We start from the raw sequence: 19,103 nt of genomic DNA on the forward strand, positions 1-19,103 counted from the left end.
ATAAGGTGACTGAAAGGAAAATGTTCAAGATAGATGGTAAGATGAAAGTTAGTTTTTAAAACAATTATCACTTATGATTTTTTTTAAGTTGCCAAAATTGTAACTATGTCAAAAATGATGATGACAGTGTATTTGTGTGTACATAGGAACAAGAAACTGGTAAAATATGCACCTAAGCATAGTGATTATCTCTGGAGGATGAGATTAGAGATTTACTCTCTGTTATAATATTTCTGTAACGTCTGGAAGTTTTCCTATCATAAATATATTGTTTTTCTAATTACCAAAATACTTTTAAGAATTAAACTATTATAAAAAACAAGTTAAGACTACAAATACAAGAAAATGAAGTACTTACGGTTGTCATAAATTGGGTTCGAGACAACAGGAGGAAGAGCAGTTGTCAAATTACCATGTTCATCAGGGAGGAAAACTTGAAAACATAATCTCACCACATTGAGATCACAATCTTCAATATCAATCAGCTGTTTTTCAGGCACTGAATAGTTTTAAAAAAAAAAGAATTTTTTTTAAGAATGTAAAATAGTTGGGACACAGTGGCTCAAGCCTGTAATCCCAGATCTTTGGGAGGCCGAGGCGGGCAGATCACGAGATCAAGAGATCGAGACCATCCTGGCCAACATGGTGAAACGTCTCTATTAAAAATACAAAAATTAGCTGGGCGTTGTGGCATGCACCTGTAGTCCCAGCTACTCGGGAGGCTGAGGCTTGAACCTGGGAGGTGGAGGTTGCAGTGACCCGAGATTGTGCCACTGCACTCCAGCCTGGCGCCTGGCAACAAAGTGAGACTCTGTCTCAAAAACAAAGAAACAAAAAGCAAAATAGTCACATAGACCTAAAGTCCTGCTAGGTACTCCTCCCTGCCCATTATAGCCAATAACCTTGAATAGCATCCAAATCTGTACCAATAAAAACAGAATAGTATACAATCTCAAGATTGCCTTTTACCATTCTTATCAAGTAGTCACTGTTTAACAGTATTTGAAAAAATACAGCCATGTTCAGGAAGTAACTATCCCCTCACCTGGGATTTAAAGCAGACTCCCAAGTTGACATTAATAACAAATCAAAGTTTCAAAAAATAGTTGCAGGTTCGTACACAACAAAGAATGGCATTTACTTATTCATTCAACAAGTATGTATTTGGTCCAGTTGTTGTGTTAAGGACTCTGTAAATTATCTCCTAAATCTGTACAAGAATTACTTTCATTCCCATTTTACTAGTGAGGAACTGAATTTAATTAATTTTTTTGAGATAGGGGTCTCACTCTATTCCCCAGGATGGAGTGCAGTGATATGATTTTGGCTCACCCCAACCTCTGCCTCCCAGGCTCAAGTGATCTTCTCACCTCAGCCTCTTGAGTAGCTGGGACTACAGGCACACGCCACCACGCCCAGCTAATTTTTCTACTTTTTTATAGAGATGGGGTTTTACTATGTTGGCCAGGATAGTCTCAAATCCCAGGCTCAAGTGATCCACCTACTGTGGCCTCCCAAAGTCTTGCGATTATGGGTGTGAGCCACTGCACCTGGCCTGGAATTTAAAGAAATGAATTACTTGCCCACAGTTTAACAGTGGTAGGGTGAAAATGTGAACTCAAGTAATTGAATTTAGAGCCTATGCTTTTAAAGATTGAACTCTATTAGAAAATTGTACATATGTTATACATAAAAATGACACACACAAGAATATCTGCTAAAATGTGGATCAACATTTTAAATATGAAATACCAAGAAACAAAAAAAAGTAAGATAGCCAGCTTCCATAAGTAATTTTGTGTGCAAATTAGCTTCGCTTAAATTTTTTTAATTAAAAATTTTGCAATTCTATAGAACTAGAAAAGCTCACAATAGAAATAATTTGTTAAATTAATAATTGAACCAGAAATCCAGTTCCAAAAGAAAATATTGCTTTTTCAAATACCATAAGCTATAGCAATAACATTCATATTTTTAAAAAACATGACATGCACATTATATAAGTTTTACCTTGCAAAGTATTAAATTTTGAAACGCTAAATTTAGAAACATAATTAAGCCCAAATTCCTTATTTTACATGTAAAAACTAATAAAAATGATAACATATTTTGTACTGTTTTTATTTAATGACACTGACAGTCTCCATAGCTATCACAACATTTAGAATTATCCCAGTATTAGCATTCTTATGTCTAATCTTTGAAAGAGTGTATTAAAACACATTTGTACAATTAAAAGGTCAAATGTTATGATACCAACACCTGTATTACAGCAGCATACTTTACTGCCTATTGTGTAGGCAGTATGAGAGCTACCTCTTCCAAATCCGTTTTTACAGCATTATAAATGTAGAGTTCAAGATATTAAGTGTCTCTCAATTGCAAAGATGAGTAATCAAAATGCAAAAAAGATAAATTGGCAGCTAGATGTTCCTGGTAAGTTTAAAAACAAACCTATGTGAACTCTGTGAACGGATAAACAAACTGTGGTAGAGTCCTACAATGGAATAAACTCAGCAATAAAAGAGAACAAACTATGGATATATACCCACCAAATGAATGTATCTTAAAACCATGATGAGCAAAAGAAACTAGACACAAAAGTATACTGTATAGTTCCATTTATATGTAATTTTAGAAAAGATTAATCTCCAGTGACAGAAGGCAGATTAGTAATTGACTGAGGCAGAGGCAGGGTAAGGAACTGAGCAAGAAGGGGACCAAGGTAATTTTAGTGGGTGATAGAAATGTTCCATAGCCCACTAAATTACGTGATTTAGTCCACATGATTGTTACGTGGCAGGATATATTTTGGTAGATTTTATTGTATCTTAATAAAAGTTGATTTTAAATATTTTTAAATGGTACATAAAAGAAAAACAAATTAACTGGTCAATATGCCAAAGTTTAAAAATATTTAGTCACGCCATGTTCCATTACAGAGAAGAAATTCTACCTACTTCTCAAAAAAAAAAACAGTGTTAATGAGATTTTGCTTTGAATCTTCTCAATTTGTGGAAATACAATTACTACGGCATCAGAATTACTTTCATCTCTGCACAATGTGGTTAAAAACCACTGACAGGCAAGAATCATTACAGATACCTGTTTTTACCCAATACAAGATTTAGTGTAAGGCTGAAAACCCAGCTCAAAGCTTATTTTCTATAAAGCCTAACTTCATCCTCTGCAATGGAATTCTCCTCTCTAGATCAGTGTAAGACTGACCTACACCTTTATTATGCATTTAAAAGTTTTAAAATCTTACATAATAATTTATGTATGCCTCTTCTATCCTATTAGACGAAGTTTCAAATGAAATCAGAAGGGGTGTCTGACTTATCTCCACTAGGCATGGAACATAGTGGTTTACATACATTTGATACTCATTATATATTTCCTCAATTAACTTACATGACTGAAGAATTAATTAAAGGCCTATTGAACAACAAAGCATTTAGATATTTTTACAAGTTACTGAAGAAAGCATAAAGTAAAAGTTAACGAAAAGAAGTTCTACTTTTGGTAATGGCAGATGATAATCTGTGAACTGGGACCAATTCGACCATAATAACTAATAAAGTGAACAAAATATGAAACAAAATTTCTCTAATGATGTTAGAGAGCCAACAAGCTCATGAAAAATTATGGGACCAAAATATGAGAGAAGAAAATCCAGAGTTCAGAATGAGAGGCCACTTTTATCTGAATATAGCCTGACAATTTTCTAAGAGATGGTTAAGAAGATTGAGATGAACATTCGATAAAATATGGGGAAGAAATAAAGGACTTGAGAGTCTGCCAAGGATGTCAAATATGGTAAATACCCAAGACTTTTGGGGATTTGAGGTCTGGAAAAGCTATACCCTAAGAGTAAAGGTAACTGGAAACAAATCAGATCTCAGGGATGAAAACCCAGCCGCAAATAACCTAAATCATTCATTGATTTTAGGTGATCTGGAATTGCTAGTGTACCCAGCCACCAGCCAGAAGAAAATTTTCTGCAGGGAGATAATATCGTAGGTCTAAAATCTTTATACTTTTTCACAGAAAATGACTGGTATTCTATCTTAAATAACCAGGCATACGAGGAGGCAAAATAAAACGATTATTTTTTAAAAAGGAAAGCAACAGGCAATAATCACAAAGGATCCAAATAATGAAGTTTTCAGACATTATTTAAAGTAACTATACTTAACATATTCAAAGAATTATGATTGAGAGTTTACTGGAGAACTTGAAACTGAAAAAAAGGAATCAAATTCTGGAACTGAAAAATGTAATAAATTGAAATGAAGAACGTAATCAAATTTATCAAAGGTTTTATAGAAAACACTCTGTATCTTTTTATACCCCAAGGATTAAAATGTTTACCAACAGAATCTACCAAAAGTTTTTAAAGTGTTGATTCACATTAAAGCCTTTAATCCATTTTCAGCTGATATTTGTATATCATGTGAGGTAGGGAATCCAACTTAATTAAATAACTATTTTTTTTTCAAGCTTCATTTCTCAAACACTTCCTCCTTTCCTCGTAATACGTCATGCAACCTCTGTCATACACTAAAGTTGTATATTTCCTTAGCTCTGTTTCTGGGCTCTCAATTCTTTTTTCTTTTTAAAATAATTACAAAAATAATTTTATAAAAATTGGGTAAATAGGTAGATTTAAACTGACAAAAATGTGTATTTAACAGTTTTGTCTTTTATAGATTAAAGGAAAGATTCTGGGGCTGGGCATGGTGGCTCACACCTGTAATGCCAACACTTCGGGAGGCTGAGGCAGGCGGATCATGAGGTCAGAAGATAGAGACCATCCTGGCTAACATGGTGAAACTCCGTCTCTACTAAAAAGACAAAAATTAGCTTGGTGTGGTGGCACGTGCCTGTAATCCCAGCTACTAGGGAGGCTGAGGCAGGAGAATTGCTTGAACCAGGGAGTCAGAGGTTGCAGTGAGCTGAGATCGTGCCACTGTACTCCAGTCTGGTGACAGAGTGAGACTCCATCTCAAAAAACAAACAAACAAACCAAAACAAAGCTTTTGGGCAAAAATGAAATGAAATCTTTTTGAAATGATTTCTATTTTATAATACTTCTGAGTACTGTTGCAACTTCAGAAGATCTGTTATATTTTTAATTTCAAATCTATTTATACACACAGAAGTCTTCACTTAATGTCTTCTAGGATAATGTCTATAGGATCTTGGAAATTGCAACTTCAAGTGAAACAACACGTAATAAAACAAATTTTACCACAGGCTAATCAATATAAGTAAGAGTTAAGTTTCTATGGCATACTTCTGGTCACAAAAACATCACTAAATTTTAAGTAAAGACCAAAATACTTGTAACATTAAATACTGAAATAAATGTGAGCCATACATACATTTAAGAAAGAGTAATAAAAACAAGATAATTATTTACCCAATTATTCCAGCTTAGGGTCACAGGTGATTGGAGCCTTTTCTGGGCTCTCAATCCTACTCCAATGAGTCAATCTTTCTATCCTTACCCCAGTACAACACTTAATTAGTATTAATACTTCTCTCTGATGAGGTCAATTTCTCCTCATTGTTCTTTTTCTATAAAGTAACTGGTTCTTGTTTAGCATTATCATATTTAATGAAAAATCTCGCTAGGATTTTGTTTGGAATTGCATTGAATCTATTTATCAACTGGGGGAAAATGACATTTTTACAATATTACTATTAGCATGGAATACCTCTTGATTTATTTAAGTATTCTCTATGATCTCCTAATAAAATTTTATAATTTTCCCTAAAGAAATCTTGATTATCACTTCTTCGATTTGTTTCTACGTGCTTCATTTTCCTGACAATAATTGCTTTAATGACGTTTTCTAGTTATTTGTTGCTGATGTATGGAAACATGACTGACTTCTGTACATTAATTTTATATCCACTAACCTTTTTAAACTTCATTTTTTATTCAGTCTCCAAAAAGATTGTCAAAACTTGCCAATGCTGACTACACTACAAGTCATGACAGCAGGGAACTCGGAAAAAGTTTTCAATTACCAATAACCACTCCTGAGATAAACCTCATTTGGCAATACTGCCAAAGCAAAAAGCTCACTCTTTTAAACTTATTTGAATAATCTATTTATGTATCTTTTGGGTTATCATTACAAATAACAATTTCAAATAATTACAGTTTTATTTCCTAATTTTTCAATCCTATGCCTCTACTTTTCAGGGGAATCTCACTGCACACTGGCTTCAATGCTCACTGCTCAGTCATGATCCTCACTACAATGTTGTATAAAAGTGGTAAAAGTGTGCCCTGTTTCTCATTCTCAACTTTAAAATCAATGCTTCTGATATTTCTCTTACTTAGGATAATGCTTGCTGTAGACTTTTTAATAAATACACATCATTCTATAATACAAAATGCAGTGTTTTATTCTGTAATGTGAAAATTAATACTCAGTTTTGTTTGTTTTGTTTTAAGATGAAGTCTCACTCTGTTGCCCGGTTGGAGGACGGTGATATGATCTCGGCTCACTGCAGCCTCTGCCTCCCAGGTTCAAGAGATTCTCATGCCTCGGCCTCCCAAGTAGCTAGGATTACAGGTGTGCACCACCACGCCCGGCTAATTTTTGTATTTTTAGTAGAGACAGGGTTTCATCATGTTGACAGGCTGGTCTGGAACTCCTGACCTCGAGTGATCTGCCCACCTTGGCCTCCCATAGTGCTGGGATTACAGGCGTGAGTGGTTGCACCTGGCCTGATACTCAGTTTTAACATTTGCAAAAACTAACAGAGAAAGCATGAGACCAATCAAATTCTCTCAAATTCCTCTTAAACTAGTTTAAAATTTCACTTTGTACTTTGTCAAAAGAATATAAGGTAATAACTATTCTCCTTCCTTTTTATGTTAAGTGTTCAATCTACCTTTAGAAAGAAGTATTACTCCTTTAACCCTAAAATCAGTAGGTGTATAATGAGAATTTCATTTTTAACCAAGAAGATATATCATGCTCTATTTTTTCATAAGCAGGAATTAAATTTTTAAAATCAATTATGATATCTACTAGCTCTAGAAATGTTAACATTTCTAAAATTCTAATACCATCAAATACTACAGAAATAAAAATAAATAACATGGCAAAAATACACAGCATATGGAATAACAATTTTAAGTACTATGTCTCAGCCGGGCATGGTGTCTCATGCCTGTAATCCCAGCACTTTGGGAAACTGAGGCGGGAGGATCACTTGAGCCCAGGAGTTCAAGACCAGCCTGCAACATATGGAGACCCTGTCTCTACGAATAATAGAAAAAAAAAAAAAAAAATGAACTATGTCTCAGTTAAGGAAAAATATAAAATTTAGTTATAATTAATTTACATTTTTGTTACTTAAAAGTATACGAAGTATTCTATATATAATAAAAGCTGATATTTAAGTGTTCATGTGTTCAGGCAAAAGGTAAAGGTGCTAGAAATACATCATTAATTTACTCAACTTTTCAACATATTTATTGAGTATCTATTATGTGCTACCACAGCAAAATAAGTGTTAGATACAGATATAAAAAGACAGTGCCTGACCTTAGTGAGAGGAGTATCTGGATGAGAAATAGATACATAAACTAAAATTATACAACATGAAAAGTGTTATAACTGAAGTATGTTCAAGCAATACCAAAAGCAAGAAAGTATACAAGTTCTGCCTTGGGTAATGAAAAAAAGCTTTGAAAACTTTGACTGCAATGAAGAAAGGACAATGAAGTAGATATGAATCATTTTTTTCAAGCTTTACGTTTTCAGTTGTAAGGAAAGGCTTTTTCCTGTATTTAACCAGACTTTAGAGGTAAGAATCTATGTTAAACTACTTGTCTTACCAAACTGTATTCCCTTCAGACTACTAAGTAATGTACTTTTCCCAGACTCAACTGTACAACAGCCTTTTACTCTCCAAACAACTCAAGATTCTCTATGTAGGAAAATAGTAAAATATCTAATAAAACTTAATTGCAAATTCTTTATTGTCAAAATCAATTTTATTGCACAAAATTCAATACAGAGTTTAGGTATTCTATGGGGTTTAATTGCCACATACGAGAAATCCTAATATTTCATTACTTAAATACATAATTAGAAAATGATATGTAATTAAATTTTTTTTTCAGCCTTTGCAGTTAAGAGTCCTCTACAAAGTCTAACTGCCACTCTTGTTCTAGCTAAGTACACACTGTTAAAATCTAATATTGGAGTCCTTAATTAAATTCTTCACCCAATTTAGACTTTGGTACATTATTAGACAATTTGAATAATCCTTTACTTGAAGCCTCAACTTTGACAGTAGTAGACTGCTTTATGCCCCATTTGCAAGAGACTGCTCCTTAGTTTTAAAGACCTAATGGCAAGAAAGATAATGATTGCCCTTAAAACACACTAGTTGAGGAATCTATTGTGTGCAGGTAGGAAACAAGAGTTCAAGGCACTTAGCTGAGAAGATATTTATATGACAGTAAAACAAATACATTGTTTAGGTGCCAAAGTGAAATGCAAACAACATTCCATCACAGACCTCATCCACAATGAGCATGAAATTCACATCTGAAGACAATTCCCGAAGAATCAAATGATCTAACAGATATCACAAAACTTTCAATGATTAATTGCTAAGTATACAGTATAAATTAGGAAGGCATTACCTTAGACTTAGAGAACTGAGAAGGCTTTCAGGGCATCTCAGCTAAGGAAAACAATTGTGATATTTTTGGTAGAAAAGTACAAATAAGACATGTTCATCCATTTATTCTTTTAACAGTTTTTTCTCACTGTCATCCAGGCTGAAGTAGCATGATCTCAGTTCATTGCAACCTCCACCTCCTGGGCTCAAGCGATCCTCCCACCTCAGCCTCTGGAGCAGGCTGGGACTGGTAGTGCACACCATCATGCCCAGCCAATTTTTTAAAAAATTTTCTTCCAGAAATATTTTAATAAAAATTGGCCATTTCCCTAGCATGCCCATCAATAAGCCCAGCCAATTTTTTGTAGCAATGGGGTTTCACCATGTTGTCCAGGCTGGTCTCAAACTCCTAGACTCAAGTGATCCACCCACCTCGGCCTCCCAAAGTGCAGGGATTACAGGCATGAGGCACTGTACCTGGCCCTTTCAACACATTTTAATTAAGTTTCTTTTCATATGCCAGACGCTAAGCTAGGTGCCAGGGATACATGGAAGATAGTCCTCATCAACCAGAATCTCACGATTTAGTGAAGGTAAAACATGTAAACAAAGTTATAGCAAATCATATTAGAAATACATACAGGTACTTTGGGAAAACAAAGGGAAGGTAAAGGAAGGCTTTAAAGAGGATGTGATTCTAAACTTGAAGGATAAGTAAGAAAAATTCACCAGGCAGATCAGGGTATTCCATGCAAAGGAACTGCATGTATAAAAGCACAGAGGTAAGAAAGAACGTAACTCTTCTAACAGTGCAGGTAGTTCAGAATGACAAAAACAAATAAATGCATGTGTGCACTCAGTGGTAGAGGAAGGAGGGGTAGGAAATTGAGGTAGAGAATGAAAGCTAGAATAGAAAGCAAGGATTTGATTATGAAGGACTTTGAAGCCAAACTTGAGAAGCCGAACTCAGCATGCAGATCAGATCAGTTTCTCAAAGTGTACTCTGTGGATCACCTGCATCGGAATCATCTCAGACATTTTCAAATTGTAGTTTTGGAACCACTGGTTGTAAAATTAATTTAGTGAGCTAGGTAAGCACTAACAAAGCAAGAGAGAAAGAAAAAAAAGGGAAAGGAAAGGAACAGAATAGAATAGACTACACTGAATGTAGTAGGGTCATAAGGTTTGGCTCTGTGTCCCCATCCAAATCTTGAATTATAATTCAAGATGATTCTCATAATTCTCATGTGTTGTGGGAAGGACCTGGTGGAAGATAATTTGAATCATGGGGGTGGTTCCCCCATACTGCTCTTGTGGTAGTGAATAAGTGAATATTCAGCCTCCTGAGTATCTGGAACTACAGGCACGTGCTGCAGTTTTAGAGAAAATGAGAAGGATGCAAAAGCGGAAACCCCTGATAAAACCATTCTTCTCATTTTCTCTTGCCACTGCCATGTAAGAAGTGCCTTTGGTCTCCTGCCATGATTCTGAGGCCTCCCCAGCAATGTGGAACTGTAAGTCTAATTAAACCTCTTTTTCTTCCCAGTCTCAAGTATGTCTTAATAAGCAGAGTGAAAACGGACTAATACATAGGGTATTGTTGTTGTAAGTGTGTGGTGTATGTGCCTGTGAATGTATTGAGCTGAAAAATAAAATCTATTTCTTACTGTGGGTCATGGTCAAAGAATTAAGAAATACTGATCTAGATGTTTGTTAAAATGCAGATTCCCAGCACACCTGTCTTTCAAGTGACCTGCTTGGCCCTCTTCCAAATGTACTTTTCTTCCTTTCCTTCCTGCTCTAAAGCTTTTTAATAAACTTTCACTCCTGCTCTAAAACTTGCCTCAGTCTCTCCTTTGTCTTCTGAGGAGGCAAGAACTGGGGCTGCTGCAGACCTGAACAGATAACATACTTTGGTGCCAGGTGACTCTGATAAGTTATTATTTTAAAAATATTTTTTAAAATGCAGATTCCCAGGATCCATACCAGCCCTATCAAATTAGTGGAAGTGTGGCCTGAAATCTATGTTTTTAACAAGTACTAAGATATTCCTATGCACATTCAAATTGAGAACCACGGCCGGGCACAGTGGCTCATGCCTGTAATCCCAGCACTTTGGGAGGCTGAGGCGAGCGAATCATGAGGTCAGGAGATCGACTATCCTGGCCAACATGGTAAAACCCTGTTTCTACTAAAAACTACAAAAATTAGCTGGGCATGGCAGCACATGCCTGTAGTCCCAGAAACTCAGGAAGCCGAGGAAGAAGAATTGCTTGAACCTGGGAGGCAGAGGCTGCAGTGAGCTGAGATCACATCAATGAACTCCAGCCTTGGTGACAGAGACTCTGTTTCAAAGAAAAAAGAGAGAGAGAACCACTACTCAAGAGCTCAGGGAAGGAATGAATGTTTAAAAAAACAAGTACACAACAATGGAAAACACAGATAGTGGGAAGGATTAACTGGAAGAATTGTTCCTTCCCCAAATCAATATTCATCCAGGCAGCATGGCAGAGTTGTTAAGACCATGACTTTAGAGTTTGGCTACTTGTGTTCAAATCCTAGCTCAATCACTCAGCAGCTATACAACCTTGAACAAATTACTTTCCTGTTTTTTCTTAGAGATAAGGTCTTGTTCTGTAGCCCAGGCCGAAGTGCAATGGTGCGAACACCATTCACTGCAGCCTTGACCTCCTAGGCTGAAGTAATTTTCCTTCCTCGGCATCCTGAGTAGCTAAGACCACAGTTGCGCACCACTGCACCTGGTCAATCAAAAAAAAAAATTTGTAGAGATGGAGTTTCACCATGTTGCGCAGGCTGGTCTCAAACTCCTGGACTCAAGTAATCCTTTCCACCTTGGCCTCCCAAAGTGCTGGAATTACAGGCATGAGCCACCATTCCTGGCCTACTTAACTTTTCTATGCTTCCATTTTATTTATAAAATGGAGTTAATAATAGTACCTATCTAATTGGTTGTTATAAGGATTAAATGAAATAAAGTATATAAAGCACTTACTATCTACCAGGAACTATTTTTAGTGTTATTATGAATATTCACTATTAATATCATGCCTGAGTTGGGCCCAGGAGCTCATGCCTATAATCCTAGCACTTTGGGAGGCTGAGGCAGGCGGATCACTAGAGCCCAGGAATTTGAAACCAGCCTGGGGGATATGGCAAAACCTGTCTCCACAAAAACATAAAAACTGTGGCCGGGTATGGTGGCTAACACCTGTCATCCCAACACTTCGGGAGGCTGAGGTGGGCAGATCACTTGAGGTCGGGAGTTTGAGGCCAGCCTGGCTGATATGGTGAAACCCTGTGTCTACTAAAAACACAAAAATTAGCCGGATATAGTGGTACACGTCTGTAATTCCAGCTACTCGAGAGGCTGAGGCATGAAAATCTCTTGAACTCAGGAGGTGGAGGTTGCACGAGAATGGCTTGAACCCAGGAGGTGGAGGTTACAGCAAGCCGAGATTGCACCATGGTGGTGCATACCTGTAGTCCCAGCTACCTGGGATACTGAAGTGGGAGAATCACCTGAACCTGGGAGGTCAAGGCTGCAGTGAGCTGTGATCGCGTCACTGTATTCCAGCCTGGGCATCTCAAAAAACATCATGCCTGATTCTGAACTGCCAAAACTAAGAAAAAAATTCCACAGATAGCGTCTTTCTTTTTAATGCCTTTACCACTGGAGTCAGGGAACCTGCATATAAATTCCAGGTCTGCCACTTATATTTGCTGCATGACTTGGGACAGTTATATAACAAAAGCCTTGGTATTCTCTTCCATAAAGCAGAATTGTTTCCATGATTAAATAAAATAGTGTACATAAAGCACTAACGTTTAGTTAGTTTTCATGATGAAATAAAATAGTGTACATAAAGTACTCCCTGACATACAAGAAGTGCTTAATAAACGATAGCCATCACTTATAATTTCCTTGTTTTACATTGCATCTAGACTTACATGGCCTCTTTGATTTGAAAGTCTAGCCTATTAATTTGGCAATAAATCACAATTTTAAATGAGCATACTCTTGACCTAGAAATTTGCCACTTTCAAAAATTTATCCTCGGAAAATAATCACACAAGAGCTCAAAGCATATATTCAGTAGAGCTTTAAAAACCAAATGAAAACAACATAAATGTTTTTAGAACAATTAATAGAAGGCTAAATAAGCTGAGTACAGTGGCTTATGTCTGTAATCGAGCACTTTAGGAGGCCGAGGCAAGTGGATTACTGAGCTCAGGAGTTTGAGACCAGCCTGGGCAACATGGCAAGACCCTGTTTCTAAAAAAAGTACAAAACAAGCTGGGTATGGTGGCATGCCTGTTGTCCCAGCTGCTAGGGAGGCTGAGGTGGGATGATCACTCTTAAGCCCAGAATGTCAACGCTGCAGTGAGCTGTGATCACATCACTGCACTCCATCCTGGGCAACAGAGTAAGACTACCTTAAAAAAAAAAAAAAACCAAAAAACCCAGGTGCAGTGGCTCACACCTGCAATCCCAGCGCTTTGAGAGACTGAGGTGGGCAGATCACGAGGTCAGGAGTTCACCAACATGGTGAAACCTCGTCTCTACTAAATATACAAAAATTAGCCAGGTGTGATGGCAAGTGCCTATAATCCCAGCTATTTGGGAGGCTGAGGCAGGAGAATTGCTTGAACCAGGGAGGTGGAGGTCACAATGAGTCGAGATTGCACCACTGCACTCCAGCCTGAATGACAGAGCCAAACTCCATCTCAAAAAAAAAAAAAAACTAAATAAGCAAATTCTTTTCTACCCAAACAATAAAATATTCTGTTAAAAAAAAACCATATTTTTAAGTATTGACATGGAAAGTTTAAGGTATATTCCTGAGTGGAAAAAAAATAAAGCAGTAGAATAGGATGTATAGCATGATTCCTTTTATATAAAATATATATGTCTACATATAACTACACATGTATAAAAACAATTCTAGAAAAATATATATCAAACTTAATAGCAGTCTCCCTGGTAAGACTGGAAGGGAAGGGAAGAAGGGGACTTTGGTTTTCAGTTTTACACTAAGTAGTATGAAAATGAAAACCTAGAGAAAAGAGATACAGATCTTATGGTCCATCAAATAGTACTTTTCTGTGAATATATTCCTTAAATTATCAACATATCTCTTAAATTATTTTTATACATCCAGGAAAAATGCAAACTAACAGTATAAGGAAGTCTTAAATATGACCAGGAAATTTATTCTTTGAAAATGTTATAGTCATTTAATTCCTGACTTTTGCATATTTAAGTAGCTGCAGATGACTTTAGAAGGGAGGCTACTGTAAGTATAGGATGCCACCATCTAGCGTGGTAGTACTTATCTCTTCAAATAATACAGTGCTTACAAGTAACAGTCAGGTAACATTAAGCATTTATACTTATAACATGAGGCAGATAGTACCATAAATATAAATACTTAATAAATGCTACCCCCAATAAAATCAACTAAGCAGTAGTTCTCTAGCCATATATACAAATATACTATGAAAATACTTTGTATGATTTCTATTATTTCTATGCTTCTTCTTCCACATTGGGATTACTTAATCCCAATCACTTACTGGTGAATATGCCCTTGAGCTAAATGCACTCCAATAAACAGTGCCTATTTAACACTCAAAAGGAGAGTATATGTCTGCTGGAAGTGGCATAAGGAAGGCCACATTCAAAAAGAATCAGAACATTTTGAAGTTTTGTTGTAGAAAACAATGACACTTTCCAACAATACCAGAAATCTCTGTGTGCATAAGATTTTTTTCAACAACTGTGAAAAAGCTATTTTAAATAGTATACTTCATTCCTCAGGTAGAGGTATAAGTCAACAAGTAGAAAAGTAAACACAGAACTTAAAACACAGGTTTGAGATATAAATAGCCAGGCATGATGATTCACACCTGTAATCTTGCACTTTGGGATGCTGAGGTGGGTAGATCACCTGAGGTCAGGAGTTCGAGACCAGCCTGGCTAACATGGTGAAACCCCGTCTCTACTAAATATACAAAAATTAGCTGGGTATAATGGTGGGTGCCTGTAATCCCAGCTACATGGGAGACTGAGGCAGGAGAATCTCTTGAACCTGGGAGGCAGAGGTTGCAGTGAGCCGAGATTGTGCCATTTCACTCCAGCCTGGGCGACAAGAGCAAAACTGCATCTCAAAAACAATCAATCAAAAAAACCATATATATAGATAGACTGAAATCAATACCCAAATAAATAGAAATGACTATATCAAACATACTTACCATTGAATGGATTGATTCCTGCCTTTATTCTTGAAATAACAGCTTCTTTTACTTCTTTTTTCTTTACACATCGAATACCCAAATTTTGGAAACTAGCAGGAAAAAAACCAGAATATTCAAAACTGCATTATAAACACATGGAATATTGCAAAAATCAAATGTATAGCAATACTGAAGTTATCATGCTGTCAGCTGGACATACCAAAGCATGAATGTGCTTCAAATTGCTCTGATAAAGATGAGAGGGTAAGAAGTGGGGTTATATGTCAGGGCATGGTGGTTCACACCTGTAATCCCAGCACTTTGGGAGGCCAAGACAGGCAGATCACCTGAGGTCAGGAGCTTGAGACCAGCCTGACCAACATGGAGAAATCCTGTCTCTACTGAAAATGCAAAATTAGCTGGGTGTAGTGGCACAAGCCTGTAATCCCAGATACTTGGAAGGATGAGGCAGGAGAATTGAGCTGAGATCATGTCATTGCACTCCAGCCTGGACAAGAGCAAAACTTCATCTCAAAAAAAAGAAGTAGGGTTATATTTCTAAGAGAACTGTTAAAAGAAAAATACTATATATCATTTTTACATACAGTGTTTCACAATTACATCTTACTAATATGTATGTCAAACATACCAAAGTATAGATTAACAGTAAAGCAATACCATAATGGTAAAATTTACCTCTCAAATTCAGAATCAAATCAATAAAATCTGTATGTTTGATAATGTAAAGCAAAAGCTGTAAAAAGAAGTCCACAGGTTGAAGCCCACAGGTATGTTTTGCTAGGCCCACAAGAGTGTTGCCTATATTTTTAAAAATCTGCACAGATTATCTACATTTAGAAATCAGAAAACTACATATGAACATCTGGATTTCTGGTTTCTCTTGAATATTTTAAAGGCCTGGAAACACTAGGCTGGCACAGAAAACATAGGCTGAGGACTGAGACCCATTTATGCAGGGCTCTTCAGTTTGCTACAGTGCCTGTTAGTCCTCCTACACTTGATTCACACCACTCATTTATGCTGCTTGCCTAGCTCTGCAGAAATGTGATTTTTGAGCCCTGAATTCACTGTTAGTAGCAGTAGAATATGTTTTGTGCCATATTATACAAAGTTATCACAGCTATTCATCACAAAGAATTACTGGTGTGTTTTTTATTAGAAAGTTTAATGCTAACAATAATATTTAACAAGTTTCAAAGTGTCATTTATGAAAAACTTCCCAATAGCTACAAATATTACTAATTTGCATATTTGTAGCATAGACAGTGGTGGGGGGAACTCCCCCACCACCACCAGTCATACTTGTTCCCACATGGAAAAACCATGACATCAGTAAAATCAGGTGGGTGTGAATAAGGAAGCAAAACTCAATTATAATAACATTACTATTTGTTCAAACTTCACATGGCACTTGAAACCAGAGGCTACTTTGCCTGTCTCCACACTCATGCTGTCTTATGCTGATGCTCTTCAGTCAATACGCTTACAATTTTGCTAGCACCTAAAATATATTTCACATTTCCTTCCTCTGCCTCCAATAACTACAAAAATAAATCTTAAAAAAAATTTTTTTTTCAAGATGATCTCACTCTGCCACCCAGGCTGGAGCGCAGTGGCACAATATTGACTTACTGCAACCCCCGCCTCTCCGGCTCAGGTGATCCTCCCACCTCAGCCTCTTGAGTAGCTGGACTACAGATACATGCCACCCCACCTGGTACATTTTTGTATTTTTGTAGAGTCAGCGTTTCACCATGTTGCCCAGGCTGGTTTCAAGCTCCTGGACTCAAGCAATCTGCCTGCCTCAGCCTCCCAAAGTGCTAGGATAACAGGCATGAGACACTGTGCTCGGTTGGCTAAATCTTGAATTCTTAGTCCTTTCTTGAAATCTTGCAGTTATAATCCTCTTACTCAAAAGTATTCCACTTCTTTGAAAGATTCTTGGTTTGACTTTTTTTCTTTGGCAAAAGATTTTACAGACTTCTTCATATTAATATATTTATATGACTTCATTTTGTTTCATCTGAATAATCTTGTATTTGACTGCTGTTCACAAAATATTAGAGGCGGTGGTAATTTTTGAAATTCTGACATGAGAAATTAAGGATCACAGAGACTGTTTGAATCAATTATTCACTCATTCATTCACAGACATTCAATAAGTTTTGGGGTTCCTACTGTATACCAAAAACTCTGGAAAGTAATGGGGATATACAATCTCTCTCCTCAAGAGGCTTACAATCTAGTGGAAGGGTTGGCAAACTATAACTCATGGACCAAACCCAGCATCTTGTCTGTATTTGCAAATAAAGTTTTACTGGAACACAGCCCTATTGATGTTTATATATTATCTATATGGCTGCTTTCAAGCTACAATAGCAGAGTTGAGCAACAGAGACCATATAGCCTGCAAAACCCCAAATATTTACTATCTAGCCCTTTATAGAAAAAAGCTAGTAGTCTTTGGTCTAGTGAAGCAGATATACATTAAATAATCACAATACATAAATGCTAAACTGAAATCATAACCAGTTTTATGAAGGAGGTATACATGATATTATGCAGCCTATGATGGACTAGAAGAAAGAGACTTCAGGCAAAAGGAACAGACCACACAAAGACCCCTATAGAAGAGCATTGTAAGCAGAGGAAACTAAAGGAAGGTTTTGTGAGTTGAGTGTAAAAATTAAGGAAAGCGGAGTTTAATAGAAGGCTAGAAATACAGGTGGGTCATGTGGGCCTTATAGGCTATATAGAAGGAATGCTGTCTTTGTTCCAAGAGCCAAATAAACCCATTAAAATGTTTTAAGCAAGGGAGAAACAATTCCATTTGTATTTTAAAAGATCACTCTGGCTAACGTGAAGAAAGATTGAGGGGGAAAAAGTACAAAATGAGTTGATACAAGACTAGTCAGGAGGTTATTCCAGCAGCCCCAGTTTAGACTGTAGTGGTAGTGTCGTGGTGATAAATTTCACTGAGTGAAGTAGATAGATTCAAAACCACTTTAGAAGGTATCTGTTAGTCGATTCAACATGCACATCTGGAGAAGGAATGTCAGAGATGACAGCTATAGGGCTTTTATAGCAATCACCAACACACGGGACACTGGAAGAAGACCAATTCTGAGGGGAAAGAGGTATGATCACAGTAAAATCATGGTTTGGGGCATATTCTATTTGAGGTGCTTTTTTTTTTTTTAAAGAGATAGGGTCTCACTATGTTGCCCAGGCTGGACTCAAACTCCTGGGCTCAAACAATCCTTGTGCTTCAGCCTCTTGAGTAGCTGCAACTACAGGCATGGGCCACTGTGCCTGGCTGCTTATGGTACTTTTGAGACATTTAAGAGAATATGTTAAGAAGGCAATCAGACTAAATACCATTCCTACTAAAAGGAACCAAGAATCTGGAAAAACTGATGACTTCGGCCGGGCACGGTGGCTTACGTCTGTAATGTCAGCACTTTGGGAGGCCGAGGTAGGTGGATTATTTAAGGTTGGGAGTTTGAGACCAGCCTGGCCAACATGGAGAAACCCCACCTCTAGTAAAAAATACAAAATTAGCTGGGAATGGTGGCAGATGCCTGTAATCCCAGCTACTCAGAGGGCTGAGACAGGAGAAATGCTTGAACCCAGGAGGCGGAGGTTGCAGTGAGCCGAGATCACGCCATTGCACTCCAGCCTGAAACTCCCAAAAAACAAAAAACAAAATTGATGACTTCAGGGCTGGAGCAAGCAATGCACAAGTTGGCCAGGTGCCATGGCTCACTCCTGTAATCCCAGCACTTTGGAAGGCCAAGGCAGGCAGATCATTTGAGGTCAGGAGTTTGAGATCAGCCTGGCCAACACGAAGAAACCCCATTTCTACTAAAAATACTAAAGTTACCTGGGTGTGGTCATGCATGACTATAGTCCCAGCTACTTGGGAGGCTAAGGCACAAGAATCGCTTGAACCCAAAAAGAGGGAGGTTGCAAGTGAGGCGAGATCACACCACTGCACTCCAGCCTGGGCGACAGAGCAAGATTGTCTCAAAAAAAAAAAAAAAAAAAAAAAAAGGAAGAAAGAAAGAAAAAAGAAAAGCACAAGCCTTGAACATTTTGTTTTGTCAGAAAGTAAAAAAGTGCTCTAAGAAAGATGAGGACATATCAAAAAAATACAGAAGACA

At 37.1% G+C, this 19,103-nt stretch overlaps 1 protein-coding gene and 1 non-coding gene across 5 annotated transcripts in view; both read right to left on the reverse strand.

The window, feature by feature from the left end:
* REL (REL proto-oncogene, NF-kB subunit) overlaps positions 1-19,103 on the reverse strand; it is a 41,778-nt gene that overhangs the window by 8,392 nt on the left and 14,283 nt on the right. For all 4 annotated transcript variants that reach the window (XM_002757727.6, XM_035272505.3, XM_008980657.5 and 1 more), the window contains 2 exons: positions 14,938-15,029; positions 359-499 (listed from right to left, as the gene is read on the reverse strand). In XM_002757727.6, coding sequence (XP_002757773.3) covers positions 359-499; positions 14,938-15,029 — 233 coding nt within the window. The remainder of the gene's footprint in view (positions 1-358; positions 500-14,937; positions 15,030-19,103) is intronic.
* On the reverse strand, positions 5,955-6,094 carry LOC118147487 (U4 spliceosomal RNA). The gene has a single exon (XR_004733944.1). It is a non-coding gene; the product is annotated as a U4 spliceosomal RNA (small nuclear RNA).

Source organism: Callithrix jacchus, chromosome 14 (assembly GCF_049354715.1).
Source record: "Callithrix jacchus isolate 240 chromosome 14, calJac240_pri, whole genome shotgun sequence".
NCBI lineage: Eukaryota > Metazoa > Chordata > Mammalia > Primates > Cebidae > Callithrix > Callithrix jacchus.